Source organism: Balearica regulorum, chromosome 3, assembly GCF_011004875.1.
Source record: "Balearica regulorum gibbericeps isolate bBalReg1 chromosome 3, bBalReg1.pri, whole genome shotgun sequence".
NCBI lineage: Eukaryota > Metazoa > Chordata > Aves > Gruiformes > Gruidae > Balearica > Balearica regulorum.
In genome coordinates, this window is record NC_046186.1 from 95,241,504 (window position 1) to 95,263,289 (window position 21,786).

Here is a 21,786-nt window from a genome sequence, read left to right on the forward strand (position 1 = left end):
GAGAGACAGGCAAGGGCAAAGCCTAGCTGTGCTAAGGATATGGAACTCTCACCCTGGAGCCATTAGCAGCCCAAAGCCCAGACCCCGGCGTACCAAGGCTCACACACTAGTTCTCGGTCACGTGTGGCAAATGGTGTCTTGCAGCTTCTGTGCAACCAGTGTTGGCCCAAAGAAAGCTTTCAGTGCCAATCACCCGACCAGGCCCAGTCCAACCAAAACACCAGTATTCAAATATTCAGCATAAGGATGGCTGGGCTTGATATTTGACACGGTTCAGCCCCAGCTGGCAGCTGAGCACCACGCAGCTGCTCACTCACCCCTCCCCTGGCAGGATGGGGAGGGGAATGGGAAAGACAAAGGCAAACCCTCATGGGTTGGGACAAGGACAGGTTATGAGACAGCAAGGGAGAGGGAAACAACAACAGCAGTACTGATAACAGAATGTTCACAGTGGGTGATAACAGAAAGCAACTTACCAGTCCGAGGACCAACCGGAGGCTCAGCCCACACCCACACTATCCCTGAGCCACGCCAAGCCCGGCCCTCCCCGACTGGCCCCTTTTGTGGTGAGCACATGCTCACATGGTATGGAGTAGCCCCTGGCCAGCGTGGCTCACCTGTCCTGGCTCCTTGTGAAAATTAACTCTATCCTAGCCAGAACCAGGACAATATTACATAGCTAAACCCAGATCAGGGCTCACACTGCATCCAGGCCACTTTCAGCATCAAGCCAAGACTAAGTTCCACTCACCCATTGTGCACTGAAACTACTCACACAACGAAGGGGTGCAGTGTCTGTAGTGAGAAATCCAAGTGTTAGAACAGGATGTTTCTCTCTTCTGTGCTGGCCTTTTTCATCCTAGCATCTTAAAGCATTTTAAATAATTCATTAAGCATCCATAAGACAACAGTATTGATACTATCTACTCATACATGCATGCAAACCACGGCAGAAAGTTTCCACAACTTGCTCAGAACTACTTAGTGACTTTGTAGCGTAACTGGAAATACACTCATGTACCTAAACTCTCTGCCTTATACTTTAAAATGATGTTTTCCTTATCAGCCACCCACATACACATAAATGAGGACAATTTGGACTGCTCATCATGCCAACCCAAGGCTGCTCTCCTCCAAGAGATCTCTCTTATGAACTCTCTCCCCACAAATGGTATACTCTGACTTTTCAAGCTGCTGAAAGTAGATTTCAAAGGAGTTTCAGCCAGTCCCACTGAACAGCACAGGTGGATGGACCCTTTACTTCCTCCGGATCTGTTTACACAACATGCCAAGCCCAATTAGTCTCATACACTGGGAACGAGCTCAGCAGCTCCAAGGAGTCTTTGTGACACTTTGGACTTCCTTACACCTCAGCTGACCCTTGTATCCCCTGGTGCCTTCACCTCAAGCCATCAAAGGACGTCCCTGCTCTCCTTGATGTTGTGGTCTCAGCATTGCCAAAAAAGCCCGATCTGCTGAGATAAACAGTGGCAGCAGCCACAGTCTTTCTAGGACATGCACAGCCTTCATTAGGTAGCAAGTGGCTGGCAGCAGGGTCCGTGTGTAACGAGGTTGCTGTCCAAGGACCATGACTAAGGGGTGGCTGGGAGAGGGCACTCACTACAGCAATGCAAGTGTCTGCATGAGCCAGGGTATTTCTGCCCAGTTAGGGGAAAGAAAGGAAGAAGTCTTCTAAGCCAATTTTCTAGTCCTTTGGAGAAGTGTGCATTGGAGAAGAAAAGTGTGCATTGAATTGCCCTCGCTCAGCATCAATAGGGAGAAGGCTAGGTGGCCAGCTGACCAGCCAGCCAGGGTGGGAAACACACCAACTGTCTAGACTCACGGCTGGGGCACAAAAGGGCAGAATCATACTGCCCTGTGAAGCTGGCAAGGCAAGGCCTGGCACGTAACCAAACAGGACCTTTTAACCCTGCTCCTGTGCAGCCTTTTCCTGTTGAGGGAGGCTGAACTGAAAGGCAAAAATGGAGATTTCTATTTATGCACAGGCCATGGAGGTAGAAGCACAGCAACTTCCTATCCCCTTAAAAGCACTCAGATTGTCCCCAACCTGCTTGTCTTTCCCAAATTTGCTCCCCTTTCTTAGCAAAAGGCATGCTGAAGGGAAGGGATGCCATCCAGAGGAACCTTGACAGGCTTAGAGAGATGGGTCCACGCAAACCGCATTAAGTTCAACAAGGCCAAGTGCAAGGTCTTGCACATGGGTCAGGGCAATCCCGAACACAGCTACAGGCTGAGCAGAGAATAGATTGAGAGCAGCCCTGAGAAGGACTTGGGGGTGTTGGTGGACAAGAAGCTCAACGTGAGCTGGCAATGTGTGCTTGCAGCCCATAAAACCAACCACATCCTGGGCTGCATCAAAAGAAACATGACCAACAGGTCAAGGGAGGTGATTCTGCCCCTCTACTCTGCTCTCATGAGACTTCACCTGGAGTACTGCATCCAGCTCTGGGGTCTCTACTAAGAAAAAGACATGGAGCTGTTGGAGCAAGTCCAGAGGAGGGCCACAAAGACGATCAGAGGGCTGGAGCACCTCTCCTATGAGGACAGGCTGAGAGAGTTGCGGCTGTTCAGCCTGGAGAAGAGAAGGCACCGGGGAGACCTCATAGCAGCCTTCCAGTAGCTAAAAGGGGCCTACAAGAAAGCTGGAGAGGGACTGTTTACAAGGGCACGTAGTGATAGGACAAGGGATAATGGCCTTAAGCTGAAGGAGGGTAGATTTAGATTAGATGTAAGGAAGAAAATCTTCACTATGAGGGTAATGAGGCACTGGAACAGGTTGCCCAGAGAGGTTGTGGATGCCCCATCCCTGGAAGTGTTCAAGGCCAGGTTGGGTGGGGCTTTGGGGGCAACCAGGTCTAGTGGAGGGTGTCCCTGCCCATGCCAGGGGGGTTGGAACTAGGTGATCTTTAAGGTCCCTTCCAACCCAAACCATTCTATAATTCTATGACAAAAGTGAAAACTACATCTGCTGCTCAAAAACATTTGCATGTGATCAAGCTTTTCAGCTGTATTCTTATGGGCAAGCACATAATAGTAAGGATAAGACTTGCAAAGCAAGAATACCTTCATGTTCAGAGCCCAGATGAAGCCTTAGAGTAGCCAGTTTAATATTATCATTCCTCATTTGCACTGTTTACCTGACTAAAAAAAAAAAAATACATGATGCCAAGTCCTGCCCAGGAGGTTAATAAGAGGCATTTTTGTTGGAGAATGAATACAGACCAAGAAACACCCTCGTCCCATTTTACAGGTGAGGAATGGAGGTACTGAACGAGACCTGCCCAGCTTCATACAAGGATTTGTGGCAGAACTCAAAATGAAACCCAAATTTTGGATCACTGTCATAAGAAGCGAGATCACTGATTTTTAGCTAAGCTTATGGGAATCCAAGTGTCAGAAGAAGACTATCTACAACATTGTTATTTCTATTACAATTTTTGTAGCAGAAACAACTACAGATAGCAAGCAAGAACTCCTCAAAGCTTCAAGATGTTACTGATTGAACGTGAACCAGCTAAAATGATAAAAATAATACAAATGACCAAACTGTTACAATATTCAGGCTGCATCTCACTTTGCATGTTCCTCCTCCTTCCCCCCCTCCCCCCCAAAGTACATTTTTAATTTAAAACCACTAGTTGAATATCCTTTCTTTATAACAGGGATTTCACAGCCTAGAAGTGTTAATAACATCTACAGTAGAAATGTTTAGGTGGTGTTTTTTTTTTTTTAAAAACAACTCCCTCCACTCCAGATTTCGATTTCTTTTGCAAAAAATCTTTTCCACAACTAATCCAGAAGTGTAGAGAGCAGATGGACCAGGAAGCAAATCGTTCTCAAAGCTTCCCAGAAAAACCACAACAGTTTGGAAAGCTTATTTAAATTAGCCCCTAACCTTCACCAACACACTCCCAGACACACTGCTGAAAGGAACTTAATGCAGAGTGGACAGATTCTATGCCTATGATCCAAATCAGAGAAAGCACCTGGGCCAAAAAGAACATTTCTCCATTTACTCACATGCACTCTGAAAAAAATAAGACTGAGCATAGGCTTACCAGCTTTCTTCTCTTCTCATTAGGATGTAAAACTAATTAAAATCTGTCAGTATCAGTAGAAGATTTGGGTGATGTGAAATGCAAGACTGGGCCTTTTGAATGTTCTGTGAGCAGAAACTTGGCTAGAAGGGCAAAGAGGAGGTGAGGAAAACTGTACTGAAGCCACAAGTCTGCATTATGTATTCATGGGATGCATGCTGCCAGCAGGACTGAGAACAAGCAGCAATGTAATGGAGAAATGGAGGGGTCTTGCTTTTCTAGATGTTAGAAAATAAAATATATAGTCCTTTCTTTTAGTGGGTCCATCTCATAGGCTTAAAAGGGGTGGTGTTAGTGAGGTTAAAACTAGTACATCCAACCAGAGGCAGTGAAATTCCTCCCTAATGAGAGGAAATTCAGAAATGAAAATAACTGTCTTTAACTTACTGCAATTTACCACAGTCAGCAGATGTCTGTAGATGCTCTTTCAAACTGACACTACACCAGTGCAAGAAGAAAAACAAATAATGAAGAGTGAGCTGAAATACTAACTCTACAGCAATGCCTTCTGAAACAGAGGCACCAGATGGGTACTGTGCTGGGCAGCCCAGCCCACCAGTACCAGGCGTGCCCCATTCCCAGCCTCTGCGGAGATGAGGCAAACTCCCAGCATTTCTGCATCTCAATCCCAGGCCCCTAAAAAAGTCCTGCAAAATCAAGAGTAACTGTATGTAGAGCAAACTGTAAACAGTTTGTAAAGTGTTAAGAAGGTAAAAAGCAGTTTTGCACTGTTGTACAACTCCTAGGAGGCATAAAGAGACCTAGGCTCAAGGAGGTCAACAGGTGTGGAAATACTTATCAAGTCTATAACCACTTTCATCAAAGGTATTCTTCACACACAATTAACTAACTTTTAAGTAAATGGTATGGGTCAGCTCACGGCAGCAGAGGTAACTTGACAAAAATGAACTCCAGTGATTTTGTTCCTGTGTCATGCAATAACCGGACAGTATGGGTGCTGCCTTCCTAATGGGGTTAGCAAGACAACAGCCCAACTGGATCAAGAGCCACTCAAGTAGCAAGAGCTTTACTGCTCAGAGGAAGTATTTATACTTAGGCCTAGTTTATCGTAGACAGACAGCAGAAGTACCAGTTATGCCTCTGCAGACATGATCACAAGAAGCAACCCTATGAATTTACTGAACACTGCCTCAATAACTCTTTTCCATCTTTGCTTACAACACCTCCTCTCATGTGATGTTGCTTTCCTCATATGAAGTTCTCCCTTACCTGCTGCATTTTTTCCAGGTCAAGGCTGGGCCTGCTGACCTTATCCCCATATCCTTGCCGATGTCTCTTACAAGGCATGACTTGCTCGAGGCCCGCCCCAACGCTTGTGAAGATTAAAGGTCTGGAGGCTGGGCTCCGCACCAGGGGCTGGAGTCTCTTGGGAGGGGAGGCACTGAACAGCACGGGGCTTGAACTGGCGTGCAGGCCATCAGCCTGCTCTGTCACAGGCTGGAAGGACATAGCACACAAGTTCTTCACTTCTTCGTCACTGGAGGAGGTGTTGTTGCTGTCGTTGCAGCAGGCAAGCCTGCTAACCTGGGACCACTTTCGCTTCTCAGCGGCGAACTCTCGGTTGATGCGCTCCAGCTCTTCTTCTGAGCTGTGGCGGTCAAGGCTGGCATGGAAGAGGGCCCGAACCTTGCAGCATTGGTTCTCCTGGTTCTGGAGCTGGTTAGTGGCCAGAGGGGTCAAGGTACAATTCCGTCTTCTCTCTAGTGGGAGGACAAGATAGAGGAGTGGCAGAGCAGATTGGCATCTAACACCCTAATAAACTGGGCCTGCTTTCTCCTGAGCTGGTTTTTTTTTGTTTGTTTGTTTTTTTAACCCCCTCCCAAGTAAACTTCTGAGCTCTTTTCAGCCTTCCCCCCCCCCCCCAAGAAGAAACACACACACCTCCCCCACCCAGCTTAATACTTCCCTTCGGAAGTTTCCAGAACTTTGTTTAGACCAGACTGCTACACATCCCCTTGCAAACTGTCACCTGGAAGTCCACTTGCCGAGCGAGAACATGGACCTGCCACCCACCTCACCCTCTAAAGGTGGAGAAGACATGATCTTGCAGATGTGTTGTTAGGCACTTACCTCTAACTAGAAACATTAAATCCTAGTAACCAGCTCTCAGGGCAGAGAAGGTAAATTAGTTACACTATTCTAAGCAGCACATCTGTGGCTCAAATAACAGAGATCTGGTTTCTGGAGGTAAAGGTCCTCTTTCTATTACAAGGCTTGCCATATAAGAAAGCCTGCCTTCAGCCATAAGCTGGGTATGATTTACCTGTTCTGCCGAGCTCTTTCCATGTTAAGCATGTGGAACAGGGATTTGAATTTCAACAGAACATGTCCTGTGGGTCAGGAATTTAACTTCTGCCTTTGCATAAGAATCCACTTGAATTTGGCTAAATTGCAATAAAACACAGGGCATGCACAAATGACAGAGACTTAGCATAGCTCAAGAAATGCATTTACTGCAGATTTCACCTGCAGCTCTAAGCTGCATTATACTAGGTCCAAAAACAATAGCAGAACACCTCTGTCTCCTCTATGAAAGGTCTTCAGCTAGACTCAAGAATAAGGCTACCCAATAACAACAGTACAGGAGGAAGGAAGCAAGCTAATCAGACAAGTGAGCCCAGGAGAATAAGGAAAGGCAATGTCAAAACTAGAAGTGACAAGGAAGAGGAAACCAAAACCAAAGATGACATAGGTGCACAAGCATGGAATAGAAGATAAATTTTTAGTCCCAGCTCTGCTACTGGTGCAATTGTAGACTTTTTCTGCCTCATGTCTGCAGCGCTGTGACCTTAGCATGTGGTTAACAATGTCTATCTCTGGTAAGAAAAGTGCAACTGCAGCATCTGATAACACCAGCTTCTCCCTGTGAGGTCCCAAAGACTTCAAGGTAACTGAATTAATGCATCTGGCTGTGGTACACTGGGGACAGAGAAGGAGGAACTTCCAAGAGCACAAGTGAAAAGCAAAACAGACTTCAGTTGTAGCATCCCAGGACCCTCCTGGCTAGTCCCTTTACCTCTGTCGATCTGAGCAAGTTCCTGGTTCTCTCCCTCAGAGTCATCGCTGTCCTCATCACTTGGGGGGTAGGAGATCTAGGGGGCAAGGAGAAAGAAAAGGCTTCATTGTGAACACTGAACGTTGCCCTGCTGCTGCCCAAGCCACTTCCCCCACCCTAGCCCTCTCATATCTTGCAGGCATCTACCCCGACTAACCACACATGCCCAGCCATAGCACCTCCCTGTTATACACACCCTCATCTCCCAACCTCAAACTCCCATCATATCCTACTTGCAGCAACACAAAACACACAGTTTACCACTATTTCCACACAGCCAACTCTTTCCCAAGCACAACAAACATACCCTGCCCTTAGCTCCCCAGACACACAGCTTATAAACATCATGGCCTACCACATCTCATGGACAACTGAATCTCCAAAATCCACCACTAAAACAAAGACATAACCTGTCAACAGCACTATCATCTTGCAAGGCACCCACAAATGGAAGTGGCATGTTAACTTTAGCCATCCTATATATGTACCCACACATCCCCTTTGAAGATGCATGTGCACACAAGTCAAAGAACAGATTCATCTTGCTTTCCTACAGGACAACCACGAAGAATGTAACAGAAATAAAAGAAACAGGATTTCACAGAAATGCAAACAATAACATTATGCTGTCCCCACCAGCACAGAGTCTTACAGTACCACTGAACACCCTTAAATTCTCCAAGAGTAATGACAATTCACATTTTGTCTGTCAGGAATTTTCAGGAACACTTGCTCTGGGTCAGCCAATGGACTTGACCAAACCCCCTGCTGTATACCCAAATACTCACTTATTCTAAACATGTAATAACACTGAACAAACTTGGTAGTTGCCTCTTGAGAGGGGCTGACAGATCTGAAACGAAGCTTTTGTAGGTCAGATAGATCCCACTGCTACTGAGTTTCCTACGCAGAAGAAACCTTACCTACTCTGTTCCTAAAGTGACATTTGTTCTGCTGCATAGAGCATACCTGAAGTTATTAGATCAAACCTCTGAGCTATGCAGCTCAGTATGTGTATCTGCCAATGGCCAAAACCAAATGAGTCAAAGGAAAATGCAATACTTTGAAAGAAACCTTCACAAGAGACATCATTGCAAAATGAGCTTTATTAAAGCCTTTCCTTAGACTTTATTATCTAGAATAACAAACATTGCCTTCTTAGCTGAGTCTCACAAGTTACTTGCCCACAACAGAATCTAGTGGCAATAGGTTTCAAAAGATTACATGCTGTGTTTCCATTTTCAAAGCGTCTGATGTGCTGTTTGACTTTTACAGAAGATGAGGCAGCATGCAACCATTACATTGATATGGTTGCATTTCACCGCCACCACTGTTCCTAGGGAAACGTCCTTGAGTGTTTCAGCCTCCCAGAGAGCCAAAAGAGCAACTACACTTAACTAGGCACCTATGAAAGACACATACAGCTGATGCAAAGAAACAGGAATAGTGGAGAAATTCTGACTGATACTGAATTCAACTGCTATTAAGTCAACACACCTATTCTGTAACCATCCTCCAGGACTGTGTTTGGAGTTTTGTTTCCCCAAAAGCCTGTTGCCATCTTTTTTCCTCCTTTTTTAAAGCTACCTTTTGCTCTTCTATATTTACATTGCCCTTTAAGAAATCAGAAAATATTTTCCTTCCTTGCTAGTCTTTAAACTACTTTCCCAACTGCCAAATGATGAATTGGGAAAGCGGCACAGATTTATCCCCATTGCTGATATTCTTGAAGTAAATGCAGGGGGTTGTTTTTCCCACTGCAACTACAATTTTCTTGTGCGTGTTCACACACATGCGTCATTTAATAAAGGCAGCTGGCACTGAGCAACATTGTCAAATTAACAGACTTCTAGTTGTGCCACAACAGGTATAATACCTTGTTTGTGCCATGGTAGTTCATAGAGGGAACAGCTGACACTGAGGTGCCATTGTGCTAGCTGCTGTTCAGACAGACAGCAGTCCTGTCTTCATTACAAAAATTAAGGCTCCAGTTCTAATTCAAGAGGTACTGACCTTAGTCTGTGGCTCATTCCCACATAAAAACCCTTCATTTGGACATGGCAGGGCTTTCAGTGAGGTTTAACAGCTCTGCATGGGAAACCAATCAGCTCCAGTTTTTGTATTATGTACATGTCAATACATGGCATGGCGCTGCTTCCAAAAGAGGCACATGCAGGTCAAAGAGCTGCTGTACAATGTCACTGGCTTGGGATGCTTAAGATAGGAGTTGGATTTGAGTCAATGATTGACATATTGAAGGTCTTAGTGTCTACTGGCTTCCAAAATATTCACTCCTCCCTGTACAAGTGCAATTTTGCTAGCCCCTAGACACATATGGATAACTCTCCTCTGCTAAGTCCTCCCCAGTCCCATAGGCAGCCCAAGACTAATCCCCTGTGAGTTGCCTCAAACACTTCTCTAGAAGCTTTGTTCAGAGCACCTGTGAGAGAAGTCTCTTTCAAACAAGAAGATACTGAGTCTGGATTTGGTCCCATAGTATATCCCAAAGAAATTAAAGCGATAAGACAATACGAAAGGCTTCATGGAAAAAAGGAGCTCCCGCAGTCTTGCTAATCATCCTCGTCATGCCAGCCATGGAAAAGTACCCACTCGCTCTTCTAGAATCAACCATGATTTTTATGAGCAATATATCAAGTGCTTTTCAGAATGAAGGCAATTAGAGACACCTACTGAGCCACTCTTCCTGACCCCACCTTTTCCTTCAGAAGAACATACCAGTCACACATTTCTCCCAACATTCAGACTTGGTTTCTCCCATTATTCCCACTGGTTTATTATACCCTTGTTCTAGACAATACCCTCAGAAATTAGAATATTTTCATAATATACATCACAGGCTAACCATAAAAAGCCATAAAATCCAGCAGTTGTGCATTTTATAATCTGTTTACTTCACTCATGCATAAGACTCAGAAGTCACATTGCCTCTTGTGTCCCATGACCTGCACTATCTTTCAGAAGTCCTCTCATGTCTGATTCTGTGTTGGTTACATACATGCAAAAACCCTCCTGCTTGGTCTTCACATCTTTCAGAGACATCATCATTTCCCCCCATTTGTCATATAGGAAGGTCTTCTATTTTAGTATTGTTACATTCTCTTTTTATTAGTAAATCCTTCCACAAATTATACCCTGGTTGTGGGAATTGAAGTCTCCCAAGCTTCTATGTATGAGACCCTAGCTCCCATGTTCCCTAACAGAGAACCATCATTCATAGCAGACTAACCATTCATCTTGCAGAGTTCAAATTTTACATATGAAACTCCTCGCTGTAATATACCACTCAGGCAAATACTAATAGAAGATCAAAAAAAGGACTATCTGTCTGTATGGATAAAAAGACTTTCCAGAAACCATAAAGATATAGGGAATCAAAGACTAATGCTCTGACTAGTTGGAGATAAATGCTCTCTCCCTTTACTCTTCTCAAGCTTTAAGAGTAACACTGTCCTCTCTTCAAAAGCATTCCACTAAACACAGCTGTATTGTGTTCAGGCCTCCAGCTTCCCTTGCACAGTCCCTGTCTTGTATTAGCCACAGATTTACTTTTGTTTGAGGCAGCACAGCCTTGTTTACCTCACAAACTCAGAATTGTGGCACTGCAATAACAGAAAATTTTATCTCCATGTCAAAAATCCCACTAGATCATGGCTTCATTCACAGCACACGAATCACAGAACTGTTTAGATTGCAACAGACCTCTTGGTATCATCTAGCCCAAGCCCCTGCTCAAGCTGAGTCAGCTACAACAGGTTGCCCAGGACTGTGCCCAGTACAGTCTGTACCTTAATATGCAAAGTTAAAGAGAAAGAAATCTCCAATTCACATAGATGCGTGAATGCTTACAAGCCATGGCACAAAACAAGCCAGAAAAGAAAGGATGGGTACCCATCCACCCTCCAGTCTTTCTTCAGGAGTGCATCGGATCTGAAGTTCAAAGTCAGCACCCTCCTGCTGATGAGGATCTCAGTCTTACACCTGGGTCCTTCATCTCCAGCACCAGACATACCTTCTGTCAGGCTAAGGACTCTTACCATGCCAGATGGAAACATGGACAAACTTCCCCATGCATTTGATTTTGCATCAGTCTCCAGTAAGAAAAGATGGGTTTGTGAAGAATAACCAGACGGTATTTATGAGTGTAAAGCTTAATACCTTGAGGGAGATTCAGCATGAAAGACAAACTATCTGACAGAAGAAAAAGCTAGAGATAGAAAAAAAGATTTGCCTTTCTCATCACACTGCTGCTTGAGAACTGAGTATGATAACTAGCTGCAACCAGAACTGCTCAGGTCCAAAAGGGTCTGGTCACCCTGGAACATGAAGTTCCTCTTTGTTTTGCTTACAGAAGAGAAATTAACCTGCTATCATATGATCAAAAGTAATTATATTAAGACTCATCTGGGAGCTTACAAAAGAGAAGAGAATCTCACTTCTAAGGCAGAACAAATCTCTACCAACAGGCTTCACTTAATGGCTGTATTGTTCTAAAAAACTAAAACACCAACAAGGTAGTTCAGTGCAGTGGAGTGTGTGCGCGTGAGGAGCAGGTAAGACAAAGATACAACTGACCACAGGCAAACCCCTCATTCCCAGCTTGAATCAAGAATGCACACAGGCTGGACGGCATCATTCCCAATCCCCCTCTGGAGGGAGGGAGTTTACCTCTAGGGAGGTAGCTTCCCCAGCAGAGGCCGATGCGGCCTGTGCTCCTGCGTATAAAGGTGTTTGTGTCACACGCTCATTCACTTGAGCCCTGGCACTCCAGCAAAGCCCTGGAAAGAGACTTTGCTGAGTTGTCTCACTCACTGGTTCCTGGCAAAAAAGCAGAAAGGGATGAGCAGCTCACCATGACTGATACGTCTGCTATGGGGAACTGATTCCCATTTCTTCAGACTGAAGAAATGAAAACAGTGCTCACTTACCTTCTTCCTGCTGCACTGTCTACAGAGCAGCTGCTAGAGACATTGGCATCCTACAGCACAGGGCTCTGCTGCTGGCTCTTCTTCCCACTGCTGGGCTTTAGTAAAAACATTTTACTAAATTTCCCCACTGTTATTTTTCCAGGTCAACAATTGCTGTAGTTGCCATGGGACACTGCCTGATCTTGAAAGAGGGAGGTGCCATCCTTGCAATTATAAGAAACTCTGAATTAGAGAGAGAGGGAAAACAAGGGAGATTGAGACACTGAAAGGCACTTTTGAACCATGGAACAACATGAAGGAAGGAGTGAGTCAAACAGACCTTCAAATTAACATCTAACTCCTCTCCCATGTTCTCCTTTAAATCTTGTTTTGGAGATATTCAGCATTACAGGGACAATTTATGGTAGTAAAAGAGCCTGTATCACTCGCTCTCCTCAAGAAAAGTAGAGTTAGAAATTAGAGGAAAAGTTCAGTTCAGTCTCCAAACATCTACAAGTGAGATATGACTGCCCAGACTAGATCTGGGTTTTACAGCTGGGGTCCTTCAAGAGCTAAACTTCCAGCCAGAACAGTCCTAGTTTGGAAAAGCTTTCTAAAGTATTTTTTCTGTTATTACTATTTTTCTTTTTAATTTTCATAATAGCTCTGCCTCCAAACTCCTTTCCCCCATTTCCTTGCAAATGGCTACAATTCAAATCCAGGGTACATAAACCTTGAACATTATCCTGCTTGACAGAGCAGCTGTCTGGCTGAGTCAGTGAAAGTGGTGATGGGCCAGTGGGACACAGCACTCCTCAAAGCTGCCCCATGACAAAGACAGCAAAATTCCTATTTTTTTGCAGGAATGCTACACATTTAGTCAGACACGTCATCTTCTGCATGGGTCTAGAGTCTAGTTAACCATCAGTGGTTTCACAGGTTTGAGGGAGGCAGAGAGTCCACAATGTTTTAACAATACAGGTGTCATTTTTGTTGAATGCTTACCTTACACAGGCAAACATGGTGACTGGCAGCTTTCAGGGTGCAAGTGGTGGGAGTCATTAACCACAGATCACAGAAAGTGAGCTTCTGTTCTGCAGAACAATGACCGAACTTCATTTCCAGAGGCATGGGCTTAAGTTGGGTTACCTAGATCTTGAGAGGAAAACACTAGGCTTGCACAGAACAGCAAGGATACAAGTGATAGGTTGGTGTGGGGAGACGCATGCCTGGTCCTCTTTTTGTTTTAAATCTTCTCCCTCATCCTTCTATAATTCCACAAATAAATTAATACGTGTGTTTTGAACATATTGTTTGCATGGTAAGATTACGTTTATCTACTCTGTACAGCTCCTGGACAGAAGTTACAACCGTGGCGAAAGCTGACTAGAACTACAGAGAGGACAGGGCACTGCCCTAGGCTTTGGGATCATTTGCAAGTGGAATGGATGAGAGGACTATGCAGAGACAAGTGCAGCGGGGCTGGCTTCAGTGCTGGAAAGGGGCACAGAGACTGGTTACAATTGAGCTCCACTGTTTTACAACAGCTAGTGATCAGGTCTTAAACACAGGTATCAGGTGAGCCACAGCAATAGCCTTTTCCATTGACTCCTATCCACTATGGGTCTGTTCTAACAACAGTCACCCAGAGCTTTTGAGAAGAGCAAAACCAAGATCATCTTTTCAAATTCCACTCAAGATAAACCTCCAGAAGACAGTACTTGCAAAGAGACTACAACAGACTCAGTTCTACCCAGCAGAGACTAATGGTATAGACACCCACGTATATGCACACGCTCCTCCCACCAGCCAAACTTGTGTGGCAACAGAGGACACAAAGGAATGCTAGCAACTAAAATAAGACTCTTTAAAAAGCCTCCTGGCCAGTAGACACCCAGACTGTGGTCCTTAACACCCAAAACACCCCAAATCTTAGAGAACTCCATTTGGTTTACTTATCCTCAAAGCTACTATGAGAACCAGAATATCTCTGTATAAGAATAGCTGCAGTCATGTTTGGGGCTACAATTTAACAGGTCACTATGTTAGAAATTACAGATGGCATGAAGTCATTACAACCCTCACTCAGCAGGTGGATGGAGTCTGGTAACAAAGGTGTTACAACTGAAGTAGAGCCTTTAATCCTCCAGTTTTCTCCTTGCCTTCCCAGACCACTATGTTTTACCACATAAGAACGCTGCTGTAGTACAAGAGCCAGGGGAATGCTGCAGCTCCATGCTGTGATAGGTATCGTCCTTTCTGGTAGCAAGAATTTTTACAAAATTCTCAAAATATCCCTATGTTGTTAGCTTAAGAGGCCAGTTACGGTTTATAGCTCTTGCTATGGTGACAGAAACCATACACTCCTCCAACTCCACTTCTATCTGTAAGTGAAGCTTCCAGAAGTACCGCTTCCCAGTAAGTCCCCAGCAAGTCTCCTACTCTCCTCCCACCACTCAGTACAAATACCCAGCACAGCCTGGCCTCAGCCAGCAGCCACCTGCATGCGATAGAGCCACACAGTAACATTTCTCTCCAGCTCTGTTACTCTACTCATGGCTTTGATGATGTGATAAAGATTTATGGCTAATTTGTATCAAAGTCTCAAGAATTCTCTTGGAAAACTAGCATCCACCTGCTACCTTTGTCACCCTATGCATGGAGACAGCAAGTTACATACATAGTTCAGGAGGGAATTAGCAAAGAAAACAGCGATAAAGTGTCAGGAAACACCCATCAGAAAGAAGCAGCAACCTACAAAATGGTTCTGCTGTGAAGAGATCCCTTTGTAAAGGAGGTCAACCCCTCTGACAGCTCACAGCATGGAGCCCTGGCATTCCGCTGGCTCACACCCCACAGGAGCAGTGTTATTCAGCAGTGTTGACACCACAAAGCACAGCAGTCCAGAAAGACAAGGAGCCTGAAGGATTAAAGACCTTCATTACAAACCCTCATCCACCCTGTGTTAAGATATAGCAACTTAGCTCTATCTGTAATTTACAGCCCATTTGCTGCTGAACCTCAGCTGCAAACACAGACAGATTAAAAGTAGCGTTATTTATCACAGGCTGACAACCCTCTCAGAAGAGAGTACAAGGGATACCTAGAACTGGAGAGGCACCTACCGCATAGTTAATCTTATCTGTAATGCCTGTACTGAGAGAGGGGAGGATGGGAGATGGCTGCTCACACCAGTGCCAACCATTTCTGCTTAGGCCACAGGGATTTAAATACACTCCCACCCCATCCCCACTGGCCTAGCTCAGTTACCATGTTGCTCAGATGAAAAGAGGTCCCTTTGCACAGCCCAGCTTCTCTGACTGTTTACAGCAACCCCCCGGCATTGCATGGGTTCCCTCTACCAGGAAGTACAGCTGATGGCAGCTTGCATAAACAACACATCTGGTAACAGTTTTTCCATTCCCTCCTCAAAAGGGCCTGGAGAGGGCAACTGCCATTGCCCTGGGATACTTCATTAGCTGAGCAGAAGTTGCCTGTGTTGGGAGACCTCACTCGACACTCACCTCTGCTCAGCCATAAAGAACTGCATTAGCCAGATTTGCAAACACAAGGAACAGCGCCTTATAGTCAGGCTGGAAAATGCATTTGGAGCACATGAGACATTTCAGGCTTCTCCTCCTCTAAAAATCCCACATTAACCCTTCTGAGTGCAAGTGGACAAGAGCTGTTTCATCTCTATGGATTTACACCAAACTTCCTGTGTTTTATCATGGAGCAAGCCAGTAATATAGGATAATCCTTCAAGACCAGATCTTTGATCCATCTAGTCAGATATCTTTAAAGTAAGAGTTAGGACCATGTAGAAACTTGCAATGGCTCTCACTGCACCAGATCCTTTCCTGGTAGGCATTGTGTGATTCCAAGTGATTCCTAGTCAGGAGAATCTGGCCAAAGGGGTGGTCTCTTCACCCTGCACATGTAGAGATGGGCTAGAGATGAGTGACACAGACTAATTTGAATGTTTACTCTCTCCTGCAATATATGAGGCAGAAAGCATGAAATTAAATTAGTAAGATGCAGGTTCTAAACAAACAACAGGTGATCCTTCAGCAACATGTAGTTAAGGTGTGAAACTTTTTGCCACAGGATGTTCTGGATGCAAAGACCCTACATAGATTTGGTGGGGGGGATAGTGGACAGGTTTAGGTAAAAGTAGTCCACCAGGCTACTAATGCACAGACAGCAGTTCTGTGTCAAGAAGCCCTCAAGAGTAAAGTACGTGCTATTCTTATGGTGTCCCCTAGGTGCCCACCTCTGGCACTTGCAGGAGACAGGATACAGGTGGAAACAGGTCTAACACAGGACGGGTGCTCTTAAGCCCCATACACGGAAGCACAGCACGTGCATTTACTTGCAGTGTCACAACACAAGGGGATGCACAGAATCAAACCTGACTGTTCTTGCCGATCCAACTCACCACAGATAGCTACTGAGACAGCGTCCAAGCACCACATACTAAATCAGCACCCCAAATACCATTTCAGGAGCAAGACAGGAAAGTTGCATTACACTGCAGCCCTCTCCAAAATACCAGAGGGGTTTCCCAAGAATGACTTGTTCTGACCAAGCCAGATTAAAGGGTTTTCTAGGAACAAAAATATATACACATTGAAGCTGCTGATTTTTTAAGCCTCTAAATTATTTCACTTCATATGCTCCACACCAAATACCACTGTGTTCTCCTGTTAATTAGCCTTTGGCTAAAGAACTTATTTCTTTGGAATATCCAACTCCTAGGAATAAAGAAAAAATTAAAAAAGAAACACACACACAAAAACAGTCTGGCTGCAGACAACTGTCTGGAACAACCACTTGGCTTTGTGTGTAATAACTGGGTGACAGGATATGTAAGGATTATTTTATATTTTCCCAGCTTACATCCAGACACACGCTCAGCAAACTGGAGGATCTAGCTGCCTGTCTGGCACCTTTCCTCAAGATGAGAAATTCCCCATTCAAAGGAAGTATTCTTCTCATCTTATGCCCACATAGAGCTTGACAGATTGTGGTCTCTGATACCATGAAGTAAGGATATCAGTTAAATAAAATATAGCCTGCATCATGGAAACAGTGTGACCCCATTAGGAAGGGGTAAGATGAGACAGATTTCTGAACAAAATGAGTGCAAGAGGATAGGATCTTTATGCCATCAGCAACTTGAATTCTGTGTTCTCCTTGAAATCAGTGGCTCAAAACCATGTTTGTAGGCCTGTCAAATCAATTAATCAGCTACCCAAGGCCAATCAATAGTTTGTTCCCTAGAAATGTCAGAAACCAAGGTCTGTCTACTCTCATTGTGGACATTAATGAATATTGAGGTATTTGGGAGTATTTTACCCAGGCATTTCCTGTCCTTTCATAAATCTAAATTCAGATTCGTTTACCTTGCAGTCAAGCAACAAACCTCAGGTCAACCCATCACTGAAATGGGAGACATGACTAAAACCTCCTCCTCAGGGTGCTTAGGCTCTGGCACTGATTTCCTCTTTTCCCCAGAAGGTGTTTCCAGCCCTGAACTCTTAGGTCTTCTCATATGGGCTGATGCTGGAACAAGAGTTGGGAGGTAATTCCAGGCAAAGCTGAAAAGAGCTTTTCTCAGGTGTTTGCTGGGTACAACGACCAACCAACCCAGTCACATGAGTCCCACACAATGGCAGCTCATTTGAGGAAAAGAGTCAATAGCTGCCAACACTCTACCAAGCCTGAGTGATACCTCCCCAGGTTTCACCACATCTCCTCACTGACAACACTCATTTAAAAGGTGCATGCCAGTGGGGCATAGGCATCAATCCCCATTTCACCCTCCATGAAGCTATCAAGGCTGGACTAGAGAGGCAACCACGTGAGCTCTTCACATGATGAACCCACACAAAGGTACTCTGCTGTAGCATTCCCATTCTGCTAGGGCTGTCTCAGAGAGACTAGCAGAAGTTCACCTGGTCCAGCACTTGGTGTGCTGCAGTAATTACTGAGGAGGAAAAGAGACTACTCACCATGTAAGATCTGCTCCCTCGGCCTCAGCCAGCTCCTGAGATGCCCCAGCCTCAAAATGCCTGTCCTACAACTGAACAATTCAGTCTGATGTATATACTGAGGTACACATGGAGGCCAGGTCAATGTCCAAACAGACCAGCCCGCAGCAGGAAGGAGGTTATACTGGGTCTGAAAAGCAAGAACAACATAGCAAGAGAGGGGAGAAATGCCCAAAGGCACCCTGAGCTGTCCACCCCCAAGGAGTGACCAAGCTGGTCCAGAAGAAACCAGACTTCCTTCAACTGTGTTTCACCTGTGTGCTATGTCCCCACAGCTTCGGCAGGCCCATGCCCAGACTGGCATGGGGACAACTCTGCATAGGTTGCATTGGGCCATACATCCTTTACATCAACTTTTAGGCCTGGGTCACAGCTGAGTTCATACCACACAGGGAATGCTTTCTGTGCAGATAAAGGTCACAGCTAATTGGCTTTTCTCTAAATCCTTGCCTGGGTGTTCATGCTGAGCAGTTGTGGGTGGTGCTGGTGGCTATTCAAAAACAGCTTAGCTGGCTGACTCTGCTGGCCAACGATGGCAAGAGGACAAACAGGCTCTGCCCACAACCACATACAACAGTTACTGCAGCAGAAAACAGCCCTGAGCCCACACATACCTGTGATGTTGGTTGCTAGGAAGAGTTGGGTCACCTGGCAACCCAAATCCCACTGAACAGGAGACCAGGGGCTACAGATAAATGTGTGGAGGTAGGAGGGGTTGGTGCTGCCTACACTGCAGGTAGGAGCATGTTTCCCACTGAAAAAGGAACACAGCCCTTGGTTCCCATACTGAGGCATCCCAACACCACTTCTGTGGCACCAGGCATGCTCCAGGAACAGCCAGAGAAGCTGGCCAGACTGACATGCTATAGCAGAGTGGTGCCCTGCCCACCTACCACTCCACAGAGATATCCTAAGTGGATGCTAGCCTTGCTTTTTACTTTAAGAAAAGGTGAGCCCACTGTTTTGAAAGAGCCATAATTAAAATAAATTATGACCTGGGTCTGCTTTCTATTTTCACTTCAACTGTAAGCTATTTTCCTGCAACAGGAAAACTTTTAGCATCCTAAACAGTGCAACATAAATTCAGGAGCTTTAACACAGTGCATGACAGCAGGAAGTGAAGTAGAACTGCACTGTCCAGCAAACCAAAATGGATTAACCTGTTTTCACTGAAATGCAAAAGTTAAATACATAGTATTACATTTTCAGAATTCAATTTTTCATTCAAATAAAAATCAAGAATTGGGAAATACAAGGAGAAGTAATGAGATTTCTTTGTGACACTGAGGGGGGATTTTTTTTTTTTTTCATCTAGCCCATATTTTTATATCAGTCATGAACAAGGCCATCTGAGAAGATGTCTCACTGAACTATCCCTATGTCAATGAACTTCCAATTTTGCTGTATTTGCAGTATCTGCAATTTGTCTGAAGTCCCACTCTCTGGATTTAAGTCATTACAGGAGATTATCAATGCTGGATGTCTGCATAGCAAAAATAACATTCCTTGAAGATTCAGACCTTAGAAGCCAAGTAGAAAGAATTGCAAACTTCTTATTTTACAATGCCTCAGGCAGAAGTCTCAAAAACTTAAGGTTTCTGAGCAGCTGGGATTGCCTCCTCTATTCTTTGCCTTGGCTAAGTATCTATCACAGCATTTCAAACCATTAACATAATTTTAGTCCAAATTATTGCAAACCTAACTTCAGGCATATTCATAGATACTCCAATAGCCAAAATTGTACTTGCATACTTACACTCATGCAAGTGCTTGTTTACCTCCTGAGTGAGATCAGGACAAACCAGAAGCATCTAATATTACCAGGAGGAAAAGCAAAGCTCCAATGTAAAACAGAGTCCTCTAGTGCTAAAGGAATGAACCTGTTTGGTGGGATGTGCTGAAAAATCCATGAAGGAGAGAAAACATTCACACATCACAGGAGACAGATGAAGCTAAGTTTTCACTGTGCCAAACTATCTTCAGCCAGCCTGAAGACCAGTGCCTGACTGAGCACATGACAAGCAGTCAACCCAAAGAAAGAAGGAAATCAATCTGTCCTCATTCATACAAAGAATGAGCCTTAACATGGATCTTTGAAAGCACGCCCACTGTGCATCAATAATAACGATGCTACTTCACTCTTCTGCTCTGAGGAGAAAAAATTTAAATAACACACTCTTGGCTCTGTTGAATAACCAGCTACCATCAGGACAGTGACTCAGAAGTCACTGCTTGCAAGCCTGAGGTTCACTTTGCACAGCCAACTGAACCCTCTTCATATAGGAAGCATCAGACTGATTCCCAGTCACTTGCCAAGGCCAGCCAGCTAGCCCAGAGTCTCATAGCTGACTTTGGATGCAGATGCCAGCATAAGATAAGTGACATGACTTACTCAACCCCAGAACACATACAAGCTGCAAGGGTACGTGAAGAGAGCTGACACAGTGGCTTTGTTATTGCCTAGTCCACAGCTCCCTTGTAAGCAAGCATAAGGCTAAAATTATGTAGCAGAGAAATGCAGTTTCTATGTCATCAGAACGGACTCACATATGACTTAATGTCATTGATTGACATTAAGGAAATGACAAACATGTCTTAATTACCTCCTGCCCAGGACAAAAAGGAATACGCCAAGTACGTAAGTAATTTAACAACTTTTGTTGATTAGAACATCAATTGTATCACCTCCAAAGTTGGTTGTGTCAACAGCAAAGTTGGAATGGAATTGCCACCCTTAAAGTGCTCAGTTTTCTTCAGCTACGTGTTCCAGCCAGTTAATTTTTTAACAGACCACAATCCAACTGTTTCATTCTGATAACACCTAGGGCCACTAATTAAGGGCTTAGTTTGACTTGCAATGCACAGACTTGTTCCAACCAGATGTTCTCTGCCCCAAGGAGCTTGCTTGCAAGCAAAGCTTAGAAAATAGACACCTACACTTTAGCCACTACACAAATACGCAAGGGCACAAGAGTTGAAGAGGGATTTGGAAGAAATGCATTTGTGTGAGAAACCCCTACCCCAAGTTGCAGAGATGAACAAGAAGTTTCATTTATAGAGAGCTCACCAAGTCGGTTGGAAAGTACTTGTAAGGGCTCAATATCAGTAGTCCATCACATAAACCCACATGCAACCCCAGGACAGGCATTTTAACAGCTCCTTGAACAATTTGACTTATAGTTCAGGAAGAGCTTCTAAGGGCTACCAGTCCAAAACTATGAAAGAAAATAGTAAGAAAAACTGTGCTAGACTGTAATACTGGATAACCAACAAATAATTCAGGCCTTGAGTTACAGGCCACTCACTTTCCTTATTTGAAGGATTTCACTACAGTATGGGACAGCCCCCTGTTACCACTCTTCTCTCTTGGCCCACAGAGTCTGCTCTGGAACAGACCCAATTGCCAGCTGTTATCAAAGATGAACCCTAACCTGTAAAGTCAGATCTGCTTTTGGCTCCCAATTTCGAACAGCCAGCCAAAAACTGGAGGTTTCTGCATCTGGCCTAATCTCTAGCAAATAACACCAGACCATTGAAGCAAGAGGTGGAACAACAGGCTGAGAGGCACAAGGCTCCAATTCACAAGCCTTTCTTGGGTTTAGCCACAGCAGCTG

At 44.7% G+C, this 21,786-nt stretch overlaps 1 protein-coding gene across 7 annotated transcripts in view; it reads right to left on the reverse strand.

The window, feature by feature from the left end:
• LOC104635800 (uncharacterized) overlaps positions 1-21,786 on the reverse strand; it is a 62,596-nt gene that overhangs the window by 37,325 nt on the left and 3,485 nt on the right. For 5 of the 7 annotated variants that reach the window (XM_075749039.1, XM_075749037.1, XM_075749036.1 and 2 more), the window contains exons 3-4: positions 7,156-7,231; positions 5,349-5,839 (exon numbers count right to left, since the gene is read on the reverse strand). In XM_075749039.1, coding sequence (XP_075605154.1) covers positions 5,349-5,839; positions 7,156-7,231 — 567 coding nt within the window. Of the gene's footprint in view, positions 1-5,348; positions 5,840-7,155; positions 7,232-18,133; positions 18,303-21,786 lie in introns of all 7 variants that reach the window. The other 2 variants (XM_075749043.1, XM_075749042.1) reach the window with 1 other exon arrangement.